Source organism: Malaclemys terrapin, chromosome 17, assembly GCF_027887155.1.
Source record: "Malaclemys terrapin pileata isolate rMalTer1 chromosome 17, rMalTer1.hap1, whole genome shotgun sequence".
Classification (NCBI taxonomy): domain Eukaryota; kingdom Metazoa; phylum Chordata; order Testudines; family Emydidae; genus Malaclemys; species Malaclemys terrapin.
In genome coordinates, this window is record NC_071521.1 from 4188470 (window position 1) to 4209359 (window position 20890).

Genomic DNA, 20890 nt, shown 5'->3' on the forward strand with positions numbered 1-20890 from the left:
ACACATAATGTAAGCAGTAATTTGATTTGTGACCCATTAGCAATAACACCTTTTTCCCCAAAATAAGATTTGTTGGATGTTTTTCTGGATAATCATAATAAAATGTGTATCACATCTTTACTTTACTTTTCTTTTTATAAAGATGCAGCGTTGCACATGAGTTAAAGGACTAGGAGCCAGAACTTGTGGGTTCTATTCTTGCCTGTGTCACTGATGCAATTAGTGACCTTGAACCAAGATATTTTGCTTTACTGTGTCTCAGTTTATCTATCAAGAAAATGGGATAATATTGACTATGCCAATATTTGTGAGGTTTAATATGTATATAAAGTGAAGTGTGATCCTCAGATGAAAGGTGTATGTAAGAGCCAGGTATTTTTAATACTGTACTGATACTAATAGTCTTTCTGTAAGGTATACTCTAAATTATAGAGTGCACTGCAACTTTTTGATCATCTTTCATCCTCCCCTCCCCCCCCCCATATTTACCAATTAAATTCTGAATTTTGCCTGTCTCTCTTTGAATTGTCTTTTAACATTGGATATATCGAAATGATAGTGGAACTGAAGGTCTAATCCTATAGCTGTATATCCTGCAAACCACATCATATCTTCAAAGACTTAAGCAAATCCAATTTCTGCCTTAGTTGAAGTGATTGGACTCGATGTCATGTCCTCATAATGACTATCTATACAACACTGGATTATCTGGCTAGCCCGCAGTAATGCTAGTACCCTGCAGGGGGATGAATAGTTGAAAGAACTAAATGTTGATTTTCTATACAAAGGGTTCTCAACCTTTTTCTCTCTGAGGCCCCCCCAACATGCTATAAAATGTCCATGGCCCACCTGTGCCACAATAACTGCGGTGGGGCTTCGGATTTCTGCCCTGGGCCACAGTGAGTCTAATACTGACCGTCCTTGGAGGACCTCCTGAAACTGCTTGCAGCCCCCTAGGGGGCCCTGGACCCCTGGTTGAGACCCAGTGCTATAAACCACAGCACACTTGTTTATACATCAGCTGGACTCTGATCGACTCTGCTGTAATTAAAGAAATATGAAGTTTCTAAGCATTGTTGAATTCTTGTTTTTAGGTCACCAAAAGGGATGAAGATTCTTCTCTGATGCAGCTTAAAGAGGAATTTCGGAGTTATGAGGCTTTGCGGAGGGAACATGATGCCCAAATTGTCCACATTGCCATGGAAGCAGGACTTCGAATATCACCAGAACAATGGTCTTCCCTCCTTTATGGTGACCTGGCACATAAGTCACACATGCAATCCATTATTGACAAGGTTCGTCAATGGGATAGATTTAGTGTCCTTTTCTTGTTAGATTTAACAGTTAAAGGGTATAATGCTGAAGCAGTTTTTAAACTATAACCTCTAATTTTAACTAAGTTTTAACATGACTAGAAACTAGGATAGCTGTTTTTTCATACGTAATCTTTATGTACAAAGCCCTTTTCAGAATGTTTAGTGTTTACAAAAGTCACAGAGAAGCAGTGCAAAAAAAAAATCACTTATTCTAGTTTTGTGTCTTATGATGAAGCTTCATAGGGCAGATTCTGAGCTGAGAATTGTAATCTCTCACCACTGATAATTACTATATGCAAGCTGAAGACACTACCTATATCATTTTGGAGCCCATCTCTCTTGAAAGAAAATGAGAATACTTTTTCTGTTAAAATGTCCAGTTTATAAAATGAAGAGCATTAATGTCACTTTTATTTTCAGCTCCAGTCTCCAGAATCATTTGCAAAAAGTGTACAGGAGTTGACAATTGTCTTGCAACGTACAGGTGATCCAGCAAACTTAAACAGACTTAGGCCTCATTTAGAGCTTCTGGCAAACATAGATCCTAATCCAGGTATGTGAATGGTGCTAATAAATGTAAAAAAAACCTTTTTCCATTTTCTTTTTATGAAAAATATAACTATACTGGCAATAAATTCTGTTTCTGCTCTAAACCGTTCCCATCAATTGATGTTTTTAAGCTGCTGTTCAAGATTGTTTCCTCTTAATCCTTGTATTGGGTGTTTCTGGTGTAATATAAAAGTTGTCTCATTTAAGACGATGATATTGGAATTATTGTTAAAACGTGCTTTAAATTTATCAATTGTAGATGCAACTTCTCCAACATGGGAGCAGCTGGAAAATGCAATGGTGGCGGTGAAGACTGTGGTACATGGGCTAGTGGACTTTATTCAGAACTATAGTAGAAAAGGTCATGAAACACCACAGGTGACTATATTTAATTACCACCTGTATTTCTGAGTGTTCTGTGATGCTTTAACAAAAGGTCTTAACTTATTTTGCAAAATTAATGTTGATTTAAAACATTTGTAGCCTAGTCAGGCTTTCCATTGCCATGAAATAAAGTAGGATTAATATCCCAGGCCCATGTTCCCTGAGCAGGGAGCATCTAATGCCATTCACCAAGATCCCTTCTAGCCAATTAAAAATAGACATTGGATTGGATTCTCTATGGTATTAATCAATCTTCCTTTTGTAGGAAAAATGGTATCTATTTATTAATACACTACCTTAAGGATAGACTTGGGTAGAACCCTTAGGGTTCTAAAGAGTGCATTAGGACCTTTTCTGATTGACTGGCATATTAAAACAAGCCAAACTCATGTGATGTCAGCTTTAGAGTAGACTCCCTGCACACGATGTCTGTAGTCAGTAAAGTATACCCACAAGGAACACTTGATTTAAATCTCTTAGTGAATTTTATCTGTTATGTGTAATATAAAGCTATACTGGGAGTATTTTAACCTTTCAGACCCCAGTTGTGCCACATTAGTTAGCTCAATACTTGCTCAATGAGGTTTCTTGTCTTGCTTAATCAAGACAATTGTTATTCTGGTATCTTTTTAAACAAATGAAGAAAAAACACACAAGAAATATTAAAATTATAAGAACTCCATAGTCAAGGTGTGTCCACCGTACATAGGTGATACAATTTACTTGTAATGGGCTCGTTATGCAATCTTTTTATAAATATATCTTTTTAGCCCAATTGATTGTGTTCGATCCATTTTTACACACACACACACACACACACACACACTTTATTTGTGTGTGTGTGTATATATATGTGTGTGTATATATATATATGTGTGTGTGTGTGTGTATAAATACACACACACATATATATGAAATACCAAAACGTTGAAGTTAATTGTTTAAACAACAGAGAAGAGCAAGAATAATTTTTAAAATTTTAGTTTAAGGGCTAATACGTTACAAAAGAACCCTAGACCATCAGCACATAGGACCATCAGCATGCAAATCCTCCTGTATCTCTTCTGTGATCTTCTACAACCACCCAAACCAAGCATGTAGCATCTTAAGTAATCACCATCTATTCAAAACTCTCCCCTCCATCTAAAACTACACTGTGAGCCAGGATCAAGGATTTCTGTATAACCCAATCATAAGAACCTATATCAGGTAAATCACACAAAGGACCTTTGTATATAAGTAACAAATAGGTGCCAAATCTTAACAAGGTAGACCATAAGTGCTGATCACTGCCTTTTTGCGTTTCAGCGTTTTCTAACTTAAACTTTGCCATTCTTCCAGATTTACATTGTCTTTCCCACCCTGATGTCTGGCAGTTTTTCTGTCTGTGCTACATAAAAAATGTGAATTGATTGTTTCTCAACCTTACTTAATGCTAGATTCCCTGGACAGATGGAAAAAAGAGGGAAAATAGTGCAGCTCATTTGACTAAAGAGCACAAGAAATTTTTCTCAGAACATTTTGCTTTCTGACACCAAGATAAATGTATCCATCAATTTCCTTTCTAATGACACTTCTAGCAGGTTTGGTCGGGACTCGCTGTGGGCATTGTGCTAGCTGCTTCTTTCTCAGGGGGCTGTCTCCGTGTGACCTGTGAGAAAGCTGACATTAGGGGTCTTTTCTTTCCTTCTTTCTAATCACTGGTTCACAATCAATGCTGGAAAAATGTACTGGTCCACAAGTGTGTTTTTGCCTGCTTTCAGGCTAGAGCTCAGAGCTGTGAATTGCTGGTTCAGGGATATGCCCCTCCTGGTGAAGAGCTGGCCAGTTTGTTGGACGGAAAGATTGACTTCACTGCTGTTGAGTTTAAGGATTGTTGGATCTAAAACTTTTTAAAAACTAAACCAAAAACTAATATTATCTGTTGCAATTAGGCTTAAATTTGGCTGGACCTGTCAAACTTTTGGGTTGGCTTTTAGGACTGAGCACTTAATTGCTTGCCTTCATTCCTGAAGCTCTGAGCAGCACACTTCCTGGCATACCTTTTGCAGCTTTTCTTTGATCCCAGCATAACAGACATACATGCAGAGAAGCCTAATGCAAAATTCTGCTTCTCTTGCATCTCTCCCCAATCAGTGTATAGATAGTGAACTCTGCTAGCTTTGTGGCCCAGGTAACCCCCCAACACAGGAAAGGAGCTCCTAGGTCTTCCTCCGCTGGACCAGGAGAGAACCAGGGCTGCAGAATCGAGGAGGTGGCAAGTAATGCACTCCTTCGCACAAAGCAGGAAATAAAAGAAGCAGGGTGGTTTCTCTGAGCCAAAAATCACAACTGCCAAACTTCTTGAGAATGCCTTGTAAGCTACTGCTCCATCTTCCCCTCTCCCACTGCAAAGGTGGGGAAGGAGGACTGAGACAAATGGCACGGTGGGAAGAGGTTTCTCCACCTGAGCCTGCCTTGGGATCCAGTGCTGGTGACAATGGTTCCAACAGTGAGTGCCCTCCATTTCAGTGGCCAGTGCGAGGCCACAGAAGGCAAACAAAAAATCTAGTTGACAAGATAACATTGAGCACTTAACTTTTTATGCCTTACTTACAGGCATTAGCCAGCCCCTTTTTTCTATGGGGACCTCTCAGCTGGGCTTCCCTCATCCAACAAGTTCCTGGCATTCAGGGTATACAGAGGTAAAAACTGGGATTCCCCACTGGCAACCATATGGCTGGCTGGTATGCACATCCTCTCCTCCAAGACTTGTTTCTAACTGCACTGACAAGGGGATCAAAGGAACATGGAGCAACCAAAGGCAAAATCCTTCAAGGGGAAAGCTGACTGCTGCAGAGGAGCATGTGGATCAGACAGAGACTTCTCTTAGAGGAGAGTCCATTGATAGAGATTCTCTGGGTTATAGTCAGGAGCAGAGGATGGAAGAGGATAATGTAAGGGCCAGATCCGATGAGAAACATTCACGTAAAGAATCGGACACATCAGAAAAGGGCAGACAAATAAACAGTGACAAGTTTTTAAAGTGCTTGTACATAAACGCTAGAAGTCTAAATAATAAGATGGATGAACTAGAGTGCCTCGTGATAAAGGAGGATACTGGTATAATAGGCATCACAGAAACGTGGTGGACTGAGAACAATCAATGGGACACAATCATTCCGGGGTACAAAATATAGGGGTCACCAAATGAAATTAATAGGCTGAGGATGTTAGGGAGATTCCCAAACCTGAGCCGGCTTTTGTAGGTGACGGATCTGAGGAACTGTCACAGATTGAAATGTCACTAGAGGAGGTTTTGGAATTAATTGATAAACTTAACAAGTCACCGGGACCGGATGGCAGTCACCCAAGAGTTCTGAAAGAACTCAAATGTGAAGTTCCGCAACTATTAACTAGGGTTTGTAACCTGTCCTTTAAATCGGCCGCTGTACCCAACAACTGGAAGATAGCTAATGTAACGCCGATATTTAAAAAGAGCTCTAGAGGTGATCCTGGCAATTACAGACCGGTAAGTCTAACGTTGGTACCGGGCAAATTAGTCGAAACAATAGTAAAGAATAAAATTGTCAGACACATAGAAGAACATAAATTGTTGGGCAGAAGTCAACATGGTTTCTGAAAAGGGAAATCGTGTCTTACTAATCTATTAGAGTTCTTTGAAGGGGTCAACAAAATGTGAACAAGGAGGATCCGGTGGACATAGTGTACTTCGATTTCCAGAAAGCCTTTGACCAAGGTCCCTCACCAAAGGCTCTTACGTAAATTAAGTTGTCATGGGATAAGAGGGAAGGTCCTTTCATGGATTGAGAACTGGTTAAAAGACAGGGAACAAAGGGTAGGAATTAATGGTAAATTCTCAGAATGGAGAGGGGTAACTAGTGGTGTTCCCTAAGGGATGGTCCTAGGACCAATCCTATTCAACTTATTCATAAATGATCTGGAGAAAGGGGTAAAAAGTGAGGTGGCAAAGTTTGCAGATGATACTAAACTGCTCAAGATAGTTAAGACCAAAGCAGACTGTGAAGAACTTCAAAAAGATCTCACAAAACTAAGTGATTGGGCAACAAAATGGCAAATGAAATTTCATGTGGATAAATGTAAACTAATGCACATTGGAAAAAATAACCCCAACTATACATACAATATGATGGGGGCTAATTTAGCTACAACAAATCAGGAAAAAGATCTTGGAGTCATCGTGGATAGTTCTCTGAAGACGTCCACGCAGTGTGCAGAGGCGGTCAAAAAAGCAAACAGGATGTTAGGAATCATTAAAAAGAGGATAGAGAATAAGAAGGAGAATATATTATTGCCCTTATATAAATTGATGGTATGCCCACATCTTGAATACTGCGTATAGATGTGGTCTCCTCATCTCAAAAAAGATATACTGGCACTAGAAAAGGTTCAGAAAAGGGCAACTAAAATGATTAGGGGTTTGGAACGGGTCCCATACATGGAGATATTAAAGAGGCTAGGACTTTTCAGCTTGGAAAAGAGGAGTCTAAGGGGAGATATGATAGATGTATATAAAATCATGAGTGATGTGGAGAAAGTAGATAAAGAAAAGTTATTTACTTATGCCCATAATACAAGAACTGGGGGTCACCAAATGAAATGAATATGCAGCAGGTTTAAAACAAACAAAAGGAAGATCTTCTTCACACAGCGCACAGTCAACTTGTGGAACTCCTTGCCTGAGGAGGTTGTGAAGGCTAGGACTATAACAGCGTTTAAAAGAGAACTGGATAAATTCATGGAGGTTAAGTCCATTAATGGCTATTAGCCACGATGGGTAAGGAATGGTGTCCCTAGCCTCTGTTTGTCAAAGGATGGAGATGGATGGCAGGAGAGAGATCACTTGATCATTACCTGTTAGGTTCACTCCCTCTGGGGCACCTGGCATTGGCCACTGTCGGTAGATAGGGTACTGGGCTAGATGGACCTCTAGTCTGACCCAGTACGGCCGTTCTTATGTTCTTAAGGAAACCGACACGTCTGGCTCCCCAGGACATTACTTAACCCTGCCTCAGATATCCTTATCTCGTATGGACAAAAACTGTAAAACTGAAACCAAAGAGGGATGTGATCGTTACTGCCTCCTCAAGAGGCTGCACACCCAGAATGAACCCTGTTATTTTTAAGTTCAGAGTCAGAATCTTTCAGACTCTAGTTAAAGTTTCTGTAGGGTGCAGGCTCCCTGTCCAAAGCACTCGTCTAGAAAGAAAACGGCAAAGAAAAGCTATTATGAAGAGGGCTGAGTCTTCTTCATGGAAAGAACTTCAGCTCTCCAGGTCAGAACTAATGAGACAAATAGTGAAATACAGGAAAGATTCTTCTTTTGGGAATACTCGAAGACCAAGCTAAGGAGAATAACTGCTGCCTGGGACCTTCCTACAGATGAGCTTTCTATTTTAAAAGAAGTGGAAAAAAGACATAGTCAACAAAATGAAAAGAATGAGAGGGCCCAGAAAAAAACAGGCTCTGTGGCACAGTGGATAGTGCTGCGGACTTCTAATAATAAATGTGGTGGGTTTGTATCCAACTAGTTACCAACAGACAGGTAAGTGGATTCCTATCTAAGAAGGGCATTACAAAGCAGCTTCAGCAACACTGTGGGCCTCCACAGCATCCACCCCCTCCACTTGAGTAATCCTACCATGGGTAGACATGTCCAGCTTCCTCTCAGGGAAAGTCAAAAAGCCCCCGGGGCTACCAGCGAACTTTCAGAAGATATCCTTGACTTCATTGTTTATCTTGGATGCCTCTTTCCGTGGTTTTCATTTCTCAGGTAGGGTCAGCAACACAGGCATGTTCTTGGAAAGCAGATACCCAAGCAAAGAAAATCTTGTCAACATCACTATATGCTAGAGAGAAAATTATGGAGAGCTGATGGACCGAGGTAGTGGCTGAGACCGAGGGTGGGGAACAGAAGGAAACACTTCCATCTGCAAGGCAATATAAAAGGGAATAAAAGCCCAGCTTGTATGGTCAGTCCTTCCAAGGCCATTCTGTGAGCAGGTACAACTAAAAAATAAAATCAATACAGTAAAGGAAGGTGTAAAAATAAATTTAAAAATCCCCAACTCTTTCCTGTTGCGTGACCCCTGACACACCCATTCAGAAACAATCTCTGATTGGTGGCAGACTCTTCTCCTTTACACACAAATGTCTACCTGTCACACTGAGCAAATAGGTGTTGGAGACACACTCAGTACAACTAAGCAGAATATCAGGCACGATTTGTTTTATCCCTGGAATTAAGTGTTGATATGTGCCTTATATATGATGTAAGGATAGGATTTTCAAAGCCAGCTAAGGGATTTGGATCCCAAAATCTCCACCTAAAAATATGTATACGAGGGATAGGATTTAGTTCTTATCCCTATCTCCTTCAGTTTTGGGATGATAAAGGCAGTTCTTCATTCATGGGAGGCATTCCTTTTCATCTGAGAATTGGTTGGAAGGATGTTAATGGAGTAGTTCTCTTGCTGCCCTCTGGATTGGAGAGTAACAGAAATCTACTATGTGATCAGCCTCCAGGAATTTTACCCTGGTATTATGGGATAGACAATACAAGTCTGTCATAGTTTTGCTTTAAAACAACTGAACACAAATATGTTCCTTTAGAGCTTTCCTTGCCCCAGGAGTTCCCAAACTGGGGGTTGCAACCCATTGGGCGGGGGATGGGGGGGCAGAGGTGTTGCAAGAGCTCTGGTTATATTGTATTAAAATTACATTTTAAAATTATTTTAAAAACATTTTTAATTTATAAGGGGGGGGTTACACTCAGTTTTGCTGTGTGAAAGGGGTTGCCAATACAAAAAGTTTAAGAACCGCTGCTATATTCCTATTGATTATGAGCCCTAAAATAAGAAGGGACGCTTTTCTTGAAGAGACACTTTCACAGGAAAAAAAAAAGCAAAGTGCGCACACTCAAAATTTGGATGTGTGATTCTTAGGAGGTTGGGGTTGAGGTGTTAGTCAGGATTATGAGGGCATAATGACCCTGAAAGCCATGGCATCTTGTAATTAGTCCCTGACAAATTCATGATTGTGAGCAAAACTTTCTGAATGCCGTACGCCGCAGAGCTAGCCACGATGAGCTAATTCGTAATGTCAGTGAAAAACTTCCTTATCTAAAGGGGCGATTGAGAGTAAAAATTGTCAACATTTGCATGGCTGGATTTATATCTATTTTTTAAAACTACTTATATTTAAACTTGTATTGGATTTTAAGTGGGATTTTTTTTCCCTATTTTTAAGCCGCAACCAAATAGCAAATATAAAACGAGTATGTGCCGAGATCTGCGACAGCAAGGGGGATGTCCACGAGGAACTAACTGTACATTTGCTCACTCTCAGGAAGAGCTTGAAAAGTAAGTCTGGGGATGGTGTCGTTCTTTCCATCAAATCAAGGCAACTTTCATGAAATCTTGAAAGTAGCTTCCTTTATGTGTGAATTCATTTCTAGGGATCCTTGAATTGCAAGAGAGCTGTTGTGCAAATTAGACCTCTTAAAAATAACATCTATAAATAAATTGCCAGAATTGCCCTTTACTTACTCTCAGAATATAGCAGAAGCAAAATTTTCCTGCACAAAATTATTGACTCTGGGCCTGGCACCTCAAGAGGTCTGCAGTGGCGCAAACTGAGGAATAATACCCATTAGGTCTTAATCAGTAGTTCTTTATTCCTAACTCAATTTACCAAATATCTCATGTATAACTTCATAAAGCTATTTCCACCCAGACCCATCTCCAAATTAACAACTCTGATGCCTCTCAGAGGATGAGTTGGTCTTTTACTGTAGAGTGAAATGTCTGATGTTCTACTTGTCTCTCCAAACTAGTGCTCATGGTTTAAGTTAAATTGTGAAGTGCTGTTAATGATCTCCCTCTCATCCCTTCTGTCATGTCAGTTTTACAAATGCATTAGACTGCACAACGTAAACTCCTTTATCAGATTTGTCTTTGTAAATATAGGTATCGTTTGAGGAACAAAAAGATCAGCGCAACTGTGAGAACATTCCCTCTTCTAAGTAAAGTTGGTGTCAACAGCACTGTCTCAACCACAGCAGGAAATGTAATCTCTGTCATAGGAAGCACTGAAACAACAGGAAAGATGGTGCCGAGTTCCAATGGGATTGCAAATCTGGAAAGTGGTGTTCCCCAATTGATTCCTCGCTGCGCTGAAACCTCCTTAAGAGTTCTGGAGAATGTCAAGAAGGGGGGAAAGTCTGGAGCCAGTGGTCAAAATGCCTCTGGGTCTCCTACAGAATCACTATCTGAAAAGTATGTATTGCTGTGGGCTAAAAGAATTGGGATCAAATATTCTAATGTCCACATTTTGCATTTTTCCTATCCTTGCAAGCAAAAGAGAGGTGATAAAGGTCTGAATTATGTTCATGAGTAGTTTCTGTTTTAGTCTTTGCTACTAAGTGAGTCATAGATACTGAACTCTGGTTCTGTTTTATGCTCTCCACAAGTTGAAGGGCATATGTTTTTCTTTTCCTCATGACTGAAGTAGCCAGTTGCCCTTTAAAGGGTAATATATAAGCCATGCATTTCAGAAAATCTGCTGTGGCTCGTGTGCAAGCCTAATAGAAGACTTTCCAAAGGGCGCAACAGTGCATTCTACCTATTGAAGGCCAGAGTTGAGCTTGAAGAGGGAATGGCCTCTTCTAAGTGAGGTGTTAGGAGATGATATATCCAAGTAATGTATCAGGTAGGAGGGAAAGGGGGAGATGCATTGGAGATGCTCCTTGGTTGTGTAGCAATGCAAGGTCTGATTTTAGCAGTGGAGATGTAATTTTGTTACTCAGAAGGTCCACCCGAGTTGTGTTAGTGCTTTAGTTTTTAAATAATCTCATAGAGAATGGCTAAATTAGTACAGCTCTCCACATCCCTTCTCTTCCCCTGTTTCCTGCACAGTATCTAATCTGTCATTGGGGTTATTCAGTTTAAAAACAATTTGCATCCATAATTTATTTCTTTATAGTAGAGTTGTGCAGAATAGTCTGTGCATTTCCTGTTATCAAAAACATTCTTTTGTAGTCCTGGAGGTTTTCCAGGTATCACCTTTTTAAAATTATTTGGGCATTGTCCAAACAGCACTGGACCTCAGACTAGCTTTTCAATGTCTATCTGTTGTTTCCAGAGCATGCTTTCAGTACTGGTATTTGAGCTCTAGGTACAAACTAAAAGATTTAGATCAGTGTATGAGTGCATGATGTTCTCTTGAAGATAGTCTGCTTTTTAATAATAGCATCAATGTTAGATTTAAAAATATAATTGAAGTCTTCAGAAATTCCAGTGGAGATAATGAGGAATTTGGGCTATGTCATATTGGAGTGTTTTGTGTTTTGAGTTAGAAATGACTAAAGACGAATACAAATAATAAGTAGTAAATGCAAATCCATTTTATTTCTTTGCAATTCTTTTCAGTAAAATTTGTTCTCCACCCAAGACTCCTGTAAGCCAGGCAGCAGCTACCTCAGCTGGTGGTCCTAATATTGGAACAGAGATGAATTCTCTGCCTCCAAAATCCAGCCCATTTGTAACCAGAGTACCTGTCTACCCTCCGCATTCTGATAATGTTCAGTATTTTCAAGATCCCAGGACACAGTTGTCCTATGAAGTTCCACAGTACCCCCAGACAGGTGAGTGACATGGTTGCTGATACACAGGCAATCCTTCACTTTTGCCTGTATAAACTTGAATGTGTTTCAATGTTTGTGCTTTCTACATTTCTTCAAATCCCAATGGCACCAAGTCACGTGGGGCTTATTTGCTGGGTCTCCTAGTTTCAGCAGAGCCCAAAATCCAAGCTTTTTAACTCTGAATATTATGATTGAGTAAAGAGAGGGATGCAGAATGCAGGAGCATTGCTACACTCTTTGCATTATTTTCATATATAACTAGAGAGGTCTCCAAAATTCTTTAAAGGAAGTTTAGCAACATTTAAACCATGCTTATTGGAGCGGGGACAGATGTGTTGAAGATTTGTGTTGTGGAGAAAAGTTTTGTTTGCTTTCTTTGTGTGAAACATGTGAGACTCCATCTTGCCTGCATCCTTCATGGAGCTGGCTTAGCAGTCTCCTTCTATAATGTCTTAATGGAAACACCACCCTTCTTCACCCCTCCATGTGGCCAGTTATTTACTGCTCGCCCACAATGAGGGCCAGTCTCTGCACTCCAATATGTATGGGTCTGACTTCAGTCTGTGTGCATCCATGGGCGGAATTTAGACCAGGTTATGCATTTCCCACTAACATTTACAGACCTGAATAACTCAAGCTTTTTCCCAAATCTCTTCTAGCCATCTGTGTACACAGACAGTCCCAGAGTGTCTCTCATAGACTGCACAAATGTCTTTATGCCCTTGAGGAATGGTTTGTTTGAGTATTTATCTAGGCAGAGACCTTGGAGGGAGACACTCTATGTACCAAGTGCCTCTGCGGACTGTGCTTGGTATTTTGGTAAGCTAACAAGCACCATGTTAGGTAGAAGAAAAGGGTTTCTATTAAGTGCAGCCAAGGAAACTGCTGTATCATTTGTTCTAACTTCAGGCAGGTCCCAGCTGTCGGAGTAGGGTGTAGGAGGGGAAAATGATCTATTCTGCAATGTAAAAAGTAAACCACGTGCCAACTGATGGCTTAAAGACGCTCAGAATTCCTTAGACCCAAAATGTTGATATATAAACAGAGATGACAGACCTTTTTCTTTAAAAAAAAAAAATATATATATATATATATATATGGTTAGATAATAGATATATCTATATATAAATATATCTATACACACACACACATACATACAGATACAGACAGACACAGTATGGAGAGAGAGTGCTAAATTGCCACCTGTTCTTGTAAAATAATTTTTAAAAGTGCTACCATATGGTGGAATACACCGCTCCTCTGCTACCCCTCCCACCCATGTCCGGTCCTGTGGACACACTGTAAGTACTGTCCCTGCAGAGCCTGTTCTCAGACATGCAGTGTACATCCACAGAGAAGTGATGGAATTAATAGGGGGCCTATAGAAACAAGACACTTTACTCTGAAGTCAGTATCAAGTGCTACTTAAAATTTTAGAACCGTTTTAAAATTCTGGATTATATTGAGACTAAGTTAAACATGCTTTTTTCCAATTTTCAAGGATACTACCCACCACCTCCAACAGTACCAGCTGGTGTGGCTCCCTGTGTTCCTCGCTTTGTGAGGTCCAGTAATGTTCCAGAATCCTCCCTCCCACCTGCTTCCGTGCCATATGCCGATCATTACAGTACATTTCCCCCTCGAGATCGACTGAATTCTCCTTACCAACCTCCTCCTCCGCAGCCGTATGGACCAGTTCCTCCCGTCCCTTCTGGAATGTATGCTCCAGTGTATGACAGCAGGCGCATCTGGCGTCCACAGATCTACCCAAGAGATGACATTATTAGGAGCAATTCTTTACCTCCAATGGATGTGATGCACTCATCTGTCTATCAGACATCATTACGCGAAAGATATAATTCATTGGATGGGTATTACTCCATGGCTTGCCAACCTCCAAATGAGCAGAGGACTGTGCCTTTACCAAGGGTAAGTGAGAATGGAAAAGAAAAGAGATGATTTACTTTAAAAGTAATGACAGAAATCATACTACCTAATTAGCCCAGAGCTCTTTTCTTGCCTTGGATTTACACTTGTCAAGCAGCAACCCCAAAACCAGTTGTTTTTTAAACCATAATAGGCAGATCTTTGTCTTTTCAGGTAGGGCTATCTTAGACCCCTTTGCTCCTCTGCTTACAAACACACAGCTAAATTAATTACACGCATCCTGGATGTTGTCTACTTCCATTTCCTTGATTCACATTATGACATGACTCTATGCATTGCGGAAGACACTTTGGATCCAAGATGCATCTCCCTCGGCCTAGATCCTGTATTGACAGCTAAAAATGGGACTCCAGGCCAAAGGATCCTGACCCAAGGATGTCAAATGCATGGCCTGCAGGCCAGATCCAGCCTGCTAAATGTATCTATATAGCCCAGAGGATATAGTCAGGTTGTTCAGAATCTCAACTGTCTTTTTTAAGTACATTTCTAGCCCTCCTGGTTGCAGAGATTACCTTTCAAATGTAAACTGAATGTAATCAATACAGTAACGTTTGCTTGCATGTGCAGATGGCTTCTGACAATAACTTGGGGGGTTGAACTCTCCTGCCCCTATTAATCTCATTGGAATGTCAGCTCCAGTGATGACACTTCAGTTGCAACCTTAACTGTTTCACTGCAGAGCATTTTAGCATATGGACTAGGGAGTTAAGCCCAAGGGGAGGTGGGAATTAGGAGTTGCTGTAGAGAAGGAAATCCAGAGGAAAGAACAAAGGAGATGCAGAGAAAGGAGGATGGAAAGGGGAGAATTAGTGGTGACAATACAGGGGAGCAGATTTTCACACTAAGTGATGCTGAATGTGACGATAATGTACTGAATAAAAAATATCTAAAAGTTGAGTTACTGTGTAATGGCCAGATTGTCCCCTGGATCGCACTCTGAATCTCCCAGTGACATCAGTGGGAGATCATTGGGGGAGGGGGGAAAGAGTGTGGGGGCGGATGGCTCCTAAATTTATACCATGGCCTACGAACCATAATTAAACATGGAATCAATTTGACACCGTGCTGTACACGTTCCTCATCTTGTCTTCATTGTTTTCTCTCTTGCATACAAATATATACCTTGCGACTGGTATTTGGTAAGGTAGCTGTGACTGTTCCTTCCCTATTCTTCCATGTCTTGGCAGCTATGAGAAACCTATAAATTATCTGCATGATCCTGCTGTGAGTATTCAGACATTGATGCTCTCCTCCCATTGTTTACTCTAGGAGCCTTGTGGTCACTTGAAGACCAGTTATGATGATCAGTTAAGACGGAAGCCAGAGCAGTGGGCACAATACCACTCTCAAAAAACGCCGCTTGTGTCCTCAACCCTTCCTATGGCAACACAGTCTCCAACACCACCTTCTCCTCTCTTCAGTGTTGACTTCAGCACAGAGGTGAGAAACCAAAGAATTTCATGGTACTTTTGCTTTCTTTTTCTGCACTTACCAAGAGAGCTTTTCTGTCTCACTCTTTTGTGATTCTATTAGATCAAGTTCATCCCCCTGCAAGTACAGGATATAATCTCTTTAATAAAGAAAATATTGGATATTAAGCTGATGCTACACTTGATCACTGACAAAATGCCAAAATTAAGTGAAGAATTGGTTTAACTTAAAGGCAGCTTAACTTTATAGCACAGTGTTACTTTATTGTTAAGACTCTTATACCATAGTATGGAAACGGTTGTAGAGCTTTACACACATCTCCTGTGCAGTTATAAATCATACCAACAGCATATCGTGAATATCAATTGTAATTAACTGTGATTAGACCCTGTTATGAACCTTCTGATCTCTTTGTAAAGCACAGTGGATAGAATTTTCCATTAGGAAGAACCCTCCCATTTTATTTTCTTGTTCATAATGGCGCTGCCACACAATGAGCAGGTGCATATGTGCCTGTAGTCCCGAAGAATGCATAAATTGAAATGAAAAGTGACAAGACCCTTGTAAAACATTTAGCTGTCAGTGTCAGCAGGCAAAGCAACTATTTGTACAGGCGAAGCTTACTCCTGCTTGGAAGCAGTAAGCTTCACAGGCGCAAAATGTGGCTTGCAGTGGTTTGTGCTAAGGGTCGGTGCAGATTTACCAGTGGTTGGCCACTGATGGCTGAAATTGAGGCAAATCCCCAGCATGGACATGGACTTAGACTACCTGCTTCATATCTTGAAGCAGACTGATTTAATAGTCAACAGTAAGCAGTTTTTCAGTATAAACACCTTAATACTAAATTTCCTTTGTTTTTGTACCTTTTTCCCCCTTCCTTTTCAATAGTTCTCGGAGAGTGTTAGTGACCTGAGTGGTACTAAATTTGAGGAAGACCATCTTTCACACTACTCACCCTGGTCCTGTGGTACTATCGGTTCCTGCATAAATGCCATCGACTCAGAGCCCAAGGATGTAATTGCCAATTCAAATGCTGTGTTAATGGTATGGCTGTTCTGCGCTCTGCCTGCTCACTCATGGGGTGGAAAGTGTTGCAAGTGTTTCCATTTGATTGCCAAACTTAATTTGATTGCCAGGCCTTTTGTAAATAAACTTCTATTGATTATAATAAACTAAAATACTAAGTCTTGAGGTTAAACTGGTTCAGCTCATTTTAAACTGTTTGGAACAAACTTTTGCCCAGCTATGTAAACAAACTATCCTCTTATCAGTGCGGGGGAAAAAATGCAGTCGTGGTTATAACATTCTTAGACTTAAGACAAACTACTTTAATACCAAATCAGGGTAAATAAAATGTACTGTTGGCCATAACATCTTCAGTAAATAATTTATAATTCAAGACTCCTACTCCTCAGACTTTTTTGTTACACTGACTTGGATGAATGGATGGACAACTATGAGGCTCTATAATAAGGATTTTCACTTCTGGTCAGGTTGCTTGCAAAACTGTGCACCTTCAACTGTTTCTTCCTCCTCTAGTGGATAACACTTCCCATTTAAGAGATGTCTACAATAGTGTAATAATGTCAGGACTATTGTTACTTCATTTGTGTAATTTCCCTTAAACAGAGATCTCACTCTGCTAAAAGGCTTTTGGAATGGACGTATCCTCCTACTGTGTGTGTGTGTGTGTGTGTATTAAAAAAAAAAAAAAAAATGAAACCTTGAAACATATGGAAATATAATTGAACGAAAATACAGCATAACCTTGTTTTATTGGATTGAAATTAGGTACACAAAATTAATTGAGGTTTGAATAAACTGGAGAATAAAACCTATTTAATACACATCCAGGGAGATGACCTCATTTTGGATAAGTAAGGTCTCGTATGCATGTTGGGGATTTCTGTCCTACTCTGGTATGATCAAGGGTAGGTCTATACTTATCTCTGGGTCCGGCGGTAAGCAATCAATCTTCTGGGATTGATCCCGGAAGTGCTCGCCATCGACGCCGGTACTCTTTCTCCGCAAGAGGAGTACACGGAGTCGACGGGGGAGCCTGCCTGCCACGTCTGGACCCGCGGTAAGTTCAAACTAAGGTACTTCGACTTCAGCTACGTTATTCACATAGCTGAAGTTGTGTATCTTAGTTCGAAGTGGGGGGTTAGTGTGGACCAGGCCCAAGTAGCTGCCACTCGTGCATCCTGCACCATAAGGGCAATCCTGTCTCAATTCTCTGCTAGCTCTACCCCACCTTCCTCAGTATTAGCAAGGATGTATAGGGTCATACTGTGGAAATGGTGTTTTACAGCAGCTGGGCTTTTTTTCTGAGAGGAAACAGTAAAGCTTTAAAAGAAACAGGAGTGTGTTCTGTTCCACTGTTAATCACCGTCTGGTGCCAGCTGGCCACTAAATCCCGATAGGTAAGAGTCATTCTGTCCCCTCCCAGCTTGCTGGCTGGTCAGGTTGGAGCTAATCACCTTGTGTAATAGTGGTTATTTAATGACTCCTGGCCTTTTGAATGACCCAACCAAATGTGTTGAACTGCAAATCAGCCTCTTGTACCTTCTTGTCTCTCCTAAATGTATAGGATTTGGACAGTGGAGATGTTAAGAGGAGAGTTCATCTATTTGAAACTCAAAGAAGGGCAAAGGAAGAAGATCCTATAATTCCCTTTAGTGATGGACCGATCATCTCCAAGTGGGGTGCAATCTCCAGATCATCCCGCACAGGTTATCACACAACAGATCCTATTCAGGCCACTGCTTCCCAAGGAAGTGCTACTAAGCCCATCAGTGTATCAGGTACAGTAAATGCTTCCTATTGCCAGCACCGCATATGCCACACAGGCGTTTAGATCACTGCTGTGGACAGTTAATAACTCTGTGTATATGCCTATTCTCTTATTGAAACTGGGAAGACATTTAATTGTACTTTAATTTGTTCTAGATTATGTCCCTTACGTCAATGCTGTTGATTCAAGATGGAGTTCCTGTGGCTCAGATTCTACTGCATCAGCACGTTATATAGAACGGTATGAACTTCCCCTAGTGGCTTTTGTTCAAACTGTTATGCTATAATTTACAGCTATTCTAAAAATCCCAGGCAGAAGGAAAAAATATCTAGAGTATGAATTACCTAGTAATTTTAAACGTGGCAAGTGCTTTGACTTTATGCATCATCACACATTGGAATTACGAATTCTAATAATTAAACTAGGGTAAATCTGATGTAGCTATTGTTACCATCAGTGTGCTGAAGTGGACCGGTCACAGAACTGTGAACCAGCGATTGTTGAGCTGTAATCCCAACCCAGATATTGATTGCCATGTGCGGCCTTCAGCAAGTCACTTAACTTCTCTGCCTCAGTTTCCCTCAGGGTGGATTTGATTTAAATCAAATTCATTTAAATCATAATTTAAATCACTAGTCAAGAAGACTCGATTTAATCATGGGTTTCTACATAAAAGTGCATTCTTGTTGGTTGTTATAACCTTAATACATATCCTTCACAACTCAGAGATAGACGTAGGTTTCATTTTTAGAAGGTGATTTATTTTGAAAACTTTTCAGATTAGTTTTACAGCTATATCAGAAAATGAATAATTGGTTATTTCAGGTAATTGAAGCAGATATTTATGAAGTCATTGGGAGGTGAACTATCTCCAATTCAACACATTAATCATTAATATTTGGAGGATTTTCTTGCCCTGCTGTATTAGGAGGAGAACATCACCAGACAGACATTTAAATTGTTTTATTTAACTAAAACAACAACATTATGTATTCTGGATTTTTTTCCTCAATGGCAAACATATACTATTTTAATAAAACAAGCATATGAATTTTTGAATTTAAACATTCAAGTTTTTTTAAATCAGGTTTGTTTTTATTAAAATTGTTTTTAACTAAAATAGTTAAATGAAATATTTAAAAAAAAAAAAAATTAAATAGACTGTCAGCCAAGTCAACATGAGAAACTTAAAATATTGGCTTCTGCAGCTAACTCAGTTGTCTTCACCTTCGTTTTCCTGTTTGTTCATAATCTGGAAAAGAAAAACAAGCTTTCCTGCTTTTTCAGGTCTCAAACAGTTTCTCAATTTGGATGAATTAGTCCAAAAGAAGAAAATATTTTTTCCACACCGGCAGAAGAAGCTATTGCTGTTAAGTGAGATTATCACTTCAGCAGTCTCTAAATCCAACTGCTTAAGTGACTTCCACCAGTTCACTGGTGTGACTTTCTTTAAAACATCATCAGCAAACATACAGTTCTTGATTGGTTCACCCTTAGCTCTGAAGTTTATTATAGTTGGCATTATGGTGGGATGATTGCTGGATGTCCATGTCATAGCCAACTCCTCTTCTTCAGCAGTTAAGGTTTGACCGTGGTACCGAGTATTGAGAATATTCTCAAGAAAATGAGCTTTAAAAACTGCTTGTCCCATTCATTTTTTTAATGCTTGTAATTTAACTCTGTCATTGCATATTTCTCTAAGATCTCACTCAGTTCCTTCCAAATTTCAGCAGGGTCAGCAATAAAACAGCTACTTCCCTGCATTTTGTTCAAGGCTACAGAAATAGGCTTCAGGATACTCAGCATGTGTTCAACGTTTCTTTTAAGCCCAATATTGAGAACTTTGGCTGTGTCAGTGCCATCTATTTTTCCACGATTTTGTTCACAAACTGTCATCAGACTAGGCCAGTTCTTGATATAGTGCTCAAAATAGTCCACTACTGAGTTCCATCACACATCTTGTGGGAGAGTTAGCTTGGTTCCTCCCACTTTTTTCAAAGCAGCTGCTGCAAAGTGGTTGTTGCAGAAGTATTGTGCAATTTCAACAACATTAGCCTTTATTTCTGGAACACTGAAGTCTTTGGCTAGGAGGTGCATCAAATGAGCACTGCAACCATATGTTGTTAGCTTGGGACTCTCTCTTCTAAATAATTTCTTCTCATCTTGGATACATTTTCAGCATTGTCTGTGACCAGGCTGCGTACTAGACATTTGAGTTTTTTCCCCACAGTTTTGTTATAGCTTTTACTGTTACTTCTCATAAGTATTCTGCTGCGTGTGCATTTCTTTATGTATCAATTGTTTTTGTAAGGAAGACATTCCCTTCTTCTGTTGTCACACAAGCACATACAACAGGATCATTGTGGACATTGCACCCATCAAGACTCAGGTTAACAATTTCACCCTCTTGATCTTTTGCACACTGCTCAATTTCTTTCATACACTTTATCCAGCAATTTTCCTGCGACATCCGTTCTGTTGGGTGGACCGTATCCTGCTCTTAATGACTGAACCATGTTAATGAAGTGTGGGTTCTCAATCATACAGAGAGGAGAGTTTGTTGCATAAACAAACCAGGCAATTTTTTCATCAATTACCTCTTTTTATAATCTGCTGGTTCTTACCACAAACTTATCTATGGTTGTTTCTGGATGATGGAGATTTTTTTTTTTCCTTTTTGCTACAGGTAATATACTGTGGCTATGTGACATACATGATGTGACTGAAACACTATCATTGGCAGATAACTCTGAAACTATAGAAAATGGGGATCTTGAAGGTGGATAGTCTTCAGAATCCTGATGT

At 40.1% G+C, this 20890-nt stretch overlaps 1 protein-coding gene and 1 non-coding gene across 5 annotated transcripts in view; both read left to right on the forward strand.

Annotated features, from left to right (window-relative positions):
* RC3H2 (ring finger and CCCH-type domains 2) overlaps positions 1–20890 on the forward strand; it is a 45566-nt gene that overhangs the window by 14476 nt on the left and 10200 nt on the right. For all 4 annotated transcript variants that reach the window (XM_054007334.1, XM_054007336.1, XM_054007335.1 and 1 more), the window contains 11 exons: positions 1095–1295; positions 1737–1869; positions 2125–2243; positions 9519–9631; positions 10238–10546; positions 11699–11913; positions 13415–13842; positions 15130–15300; positions 16180–16335; positions 17882–18095; positions 18241–18325. In XM_054007334.1, coding sequence (XP_053863309.1) covers positions 1095–1295; positions 1737–1869; positions 2125–2243; positions 9519–9631; positions 10238–10546; positions 11699–11913; positions 13415–13842; positions 15130–15300; positions 16180–16335; positions 17882–18095; positions 18241–18325 — 2144 coding nt within the window. The remainder of the gene's footprint in view (positions 1–1094; positions 1296–1736; positions 1870–2124; positions 2244–9518; positions 9632–10237; positions 10547–11698; positions 11914–13414; positions 13843–15129; positions 15301–16179; positions 16336–17881; positions 18096–18240; positions 18326–20890) is intronic.
* On the forward strand, positions 1521–1636 carry LOC128825462 (small nucleolar RNA SNORD90). The gene has a single exon (XR_008442679.1). It is a non-coding gene; the product is annotated as a small nucleolar RNA SNORD90 (small nucleolar RNA).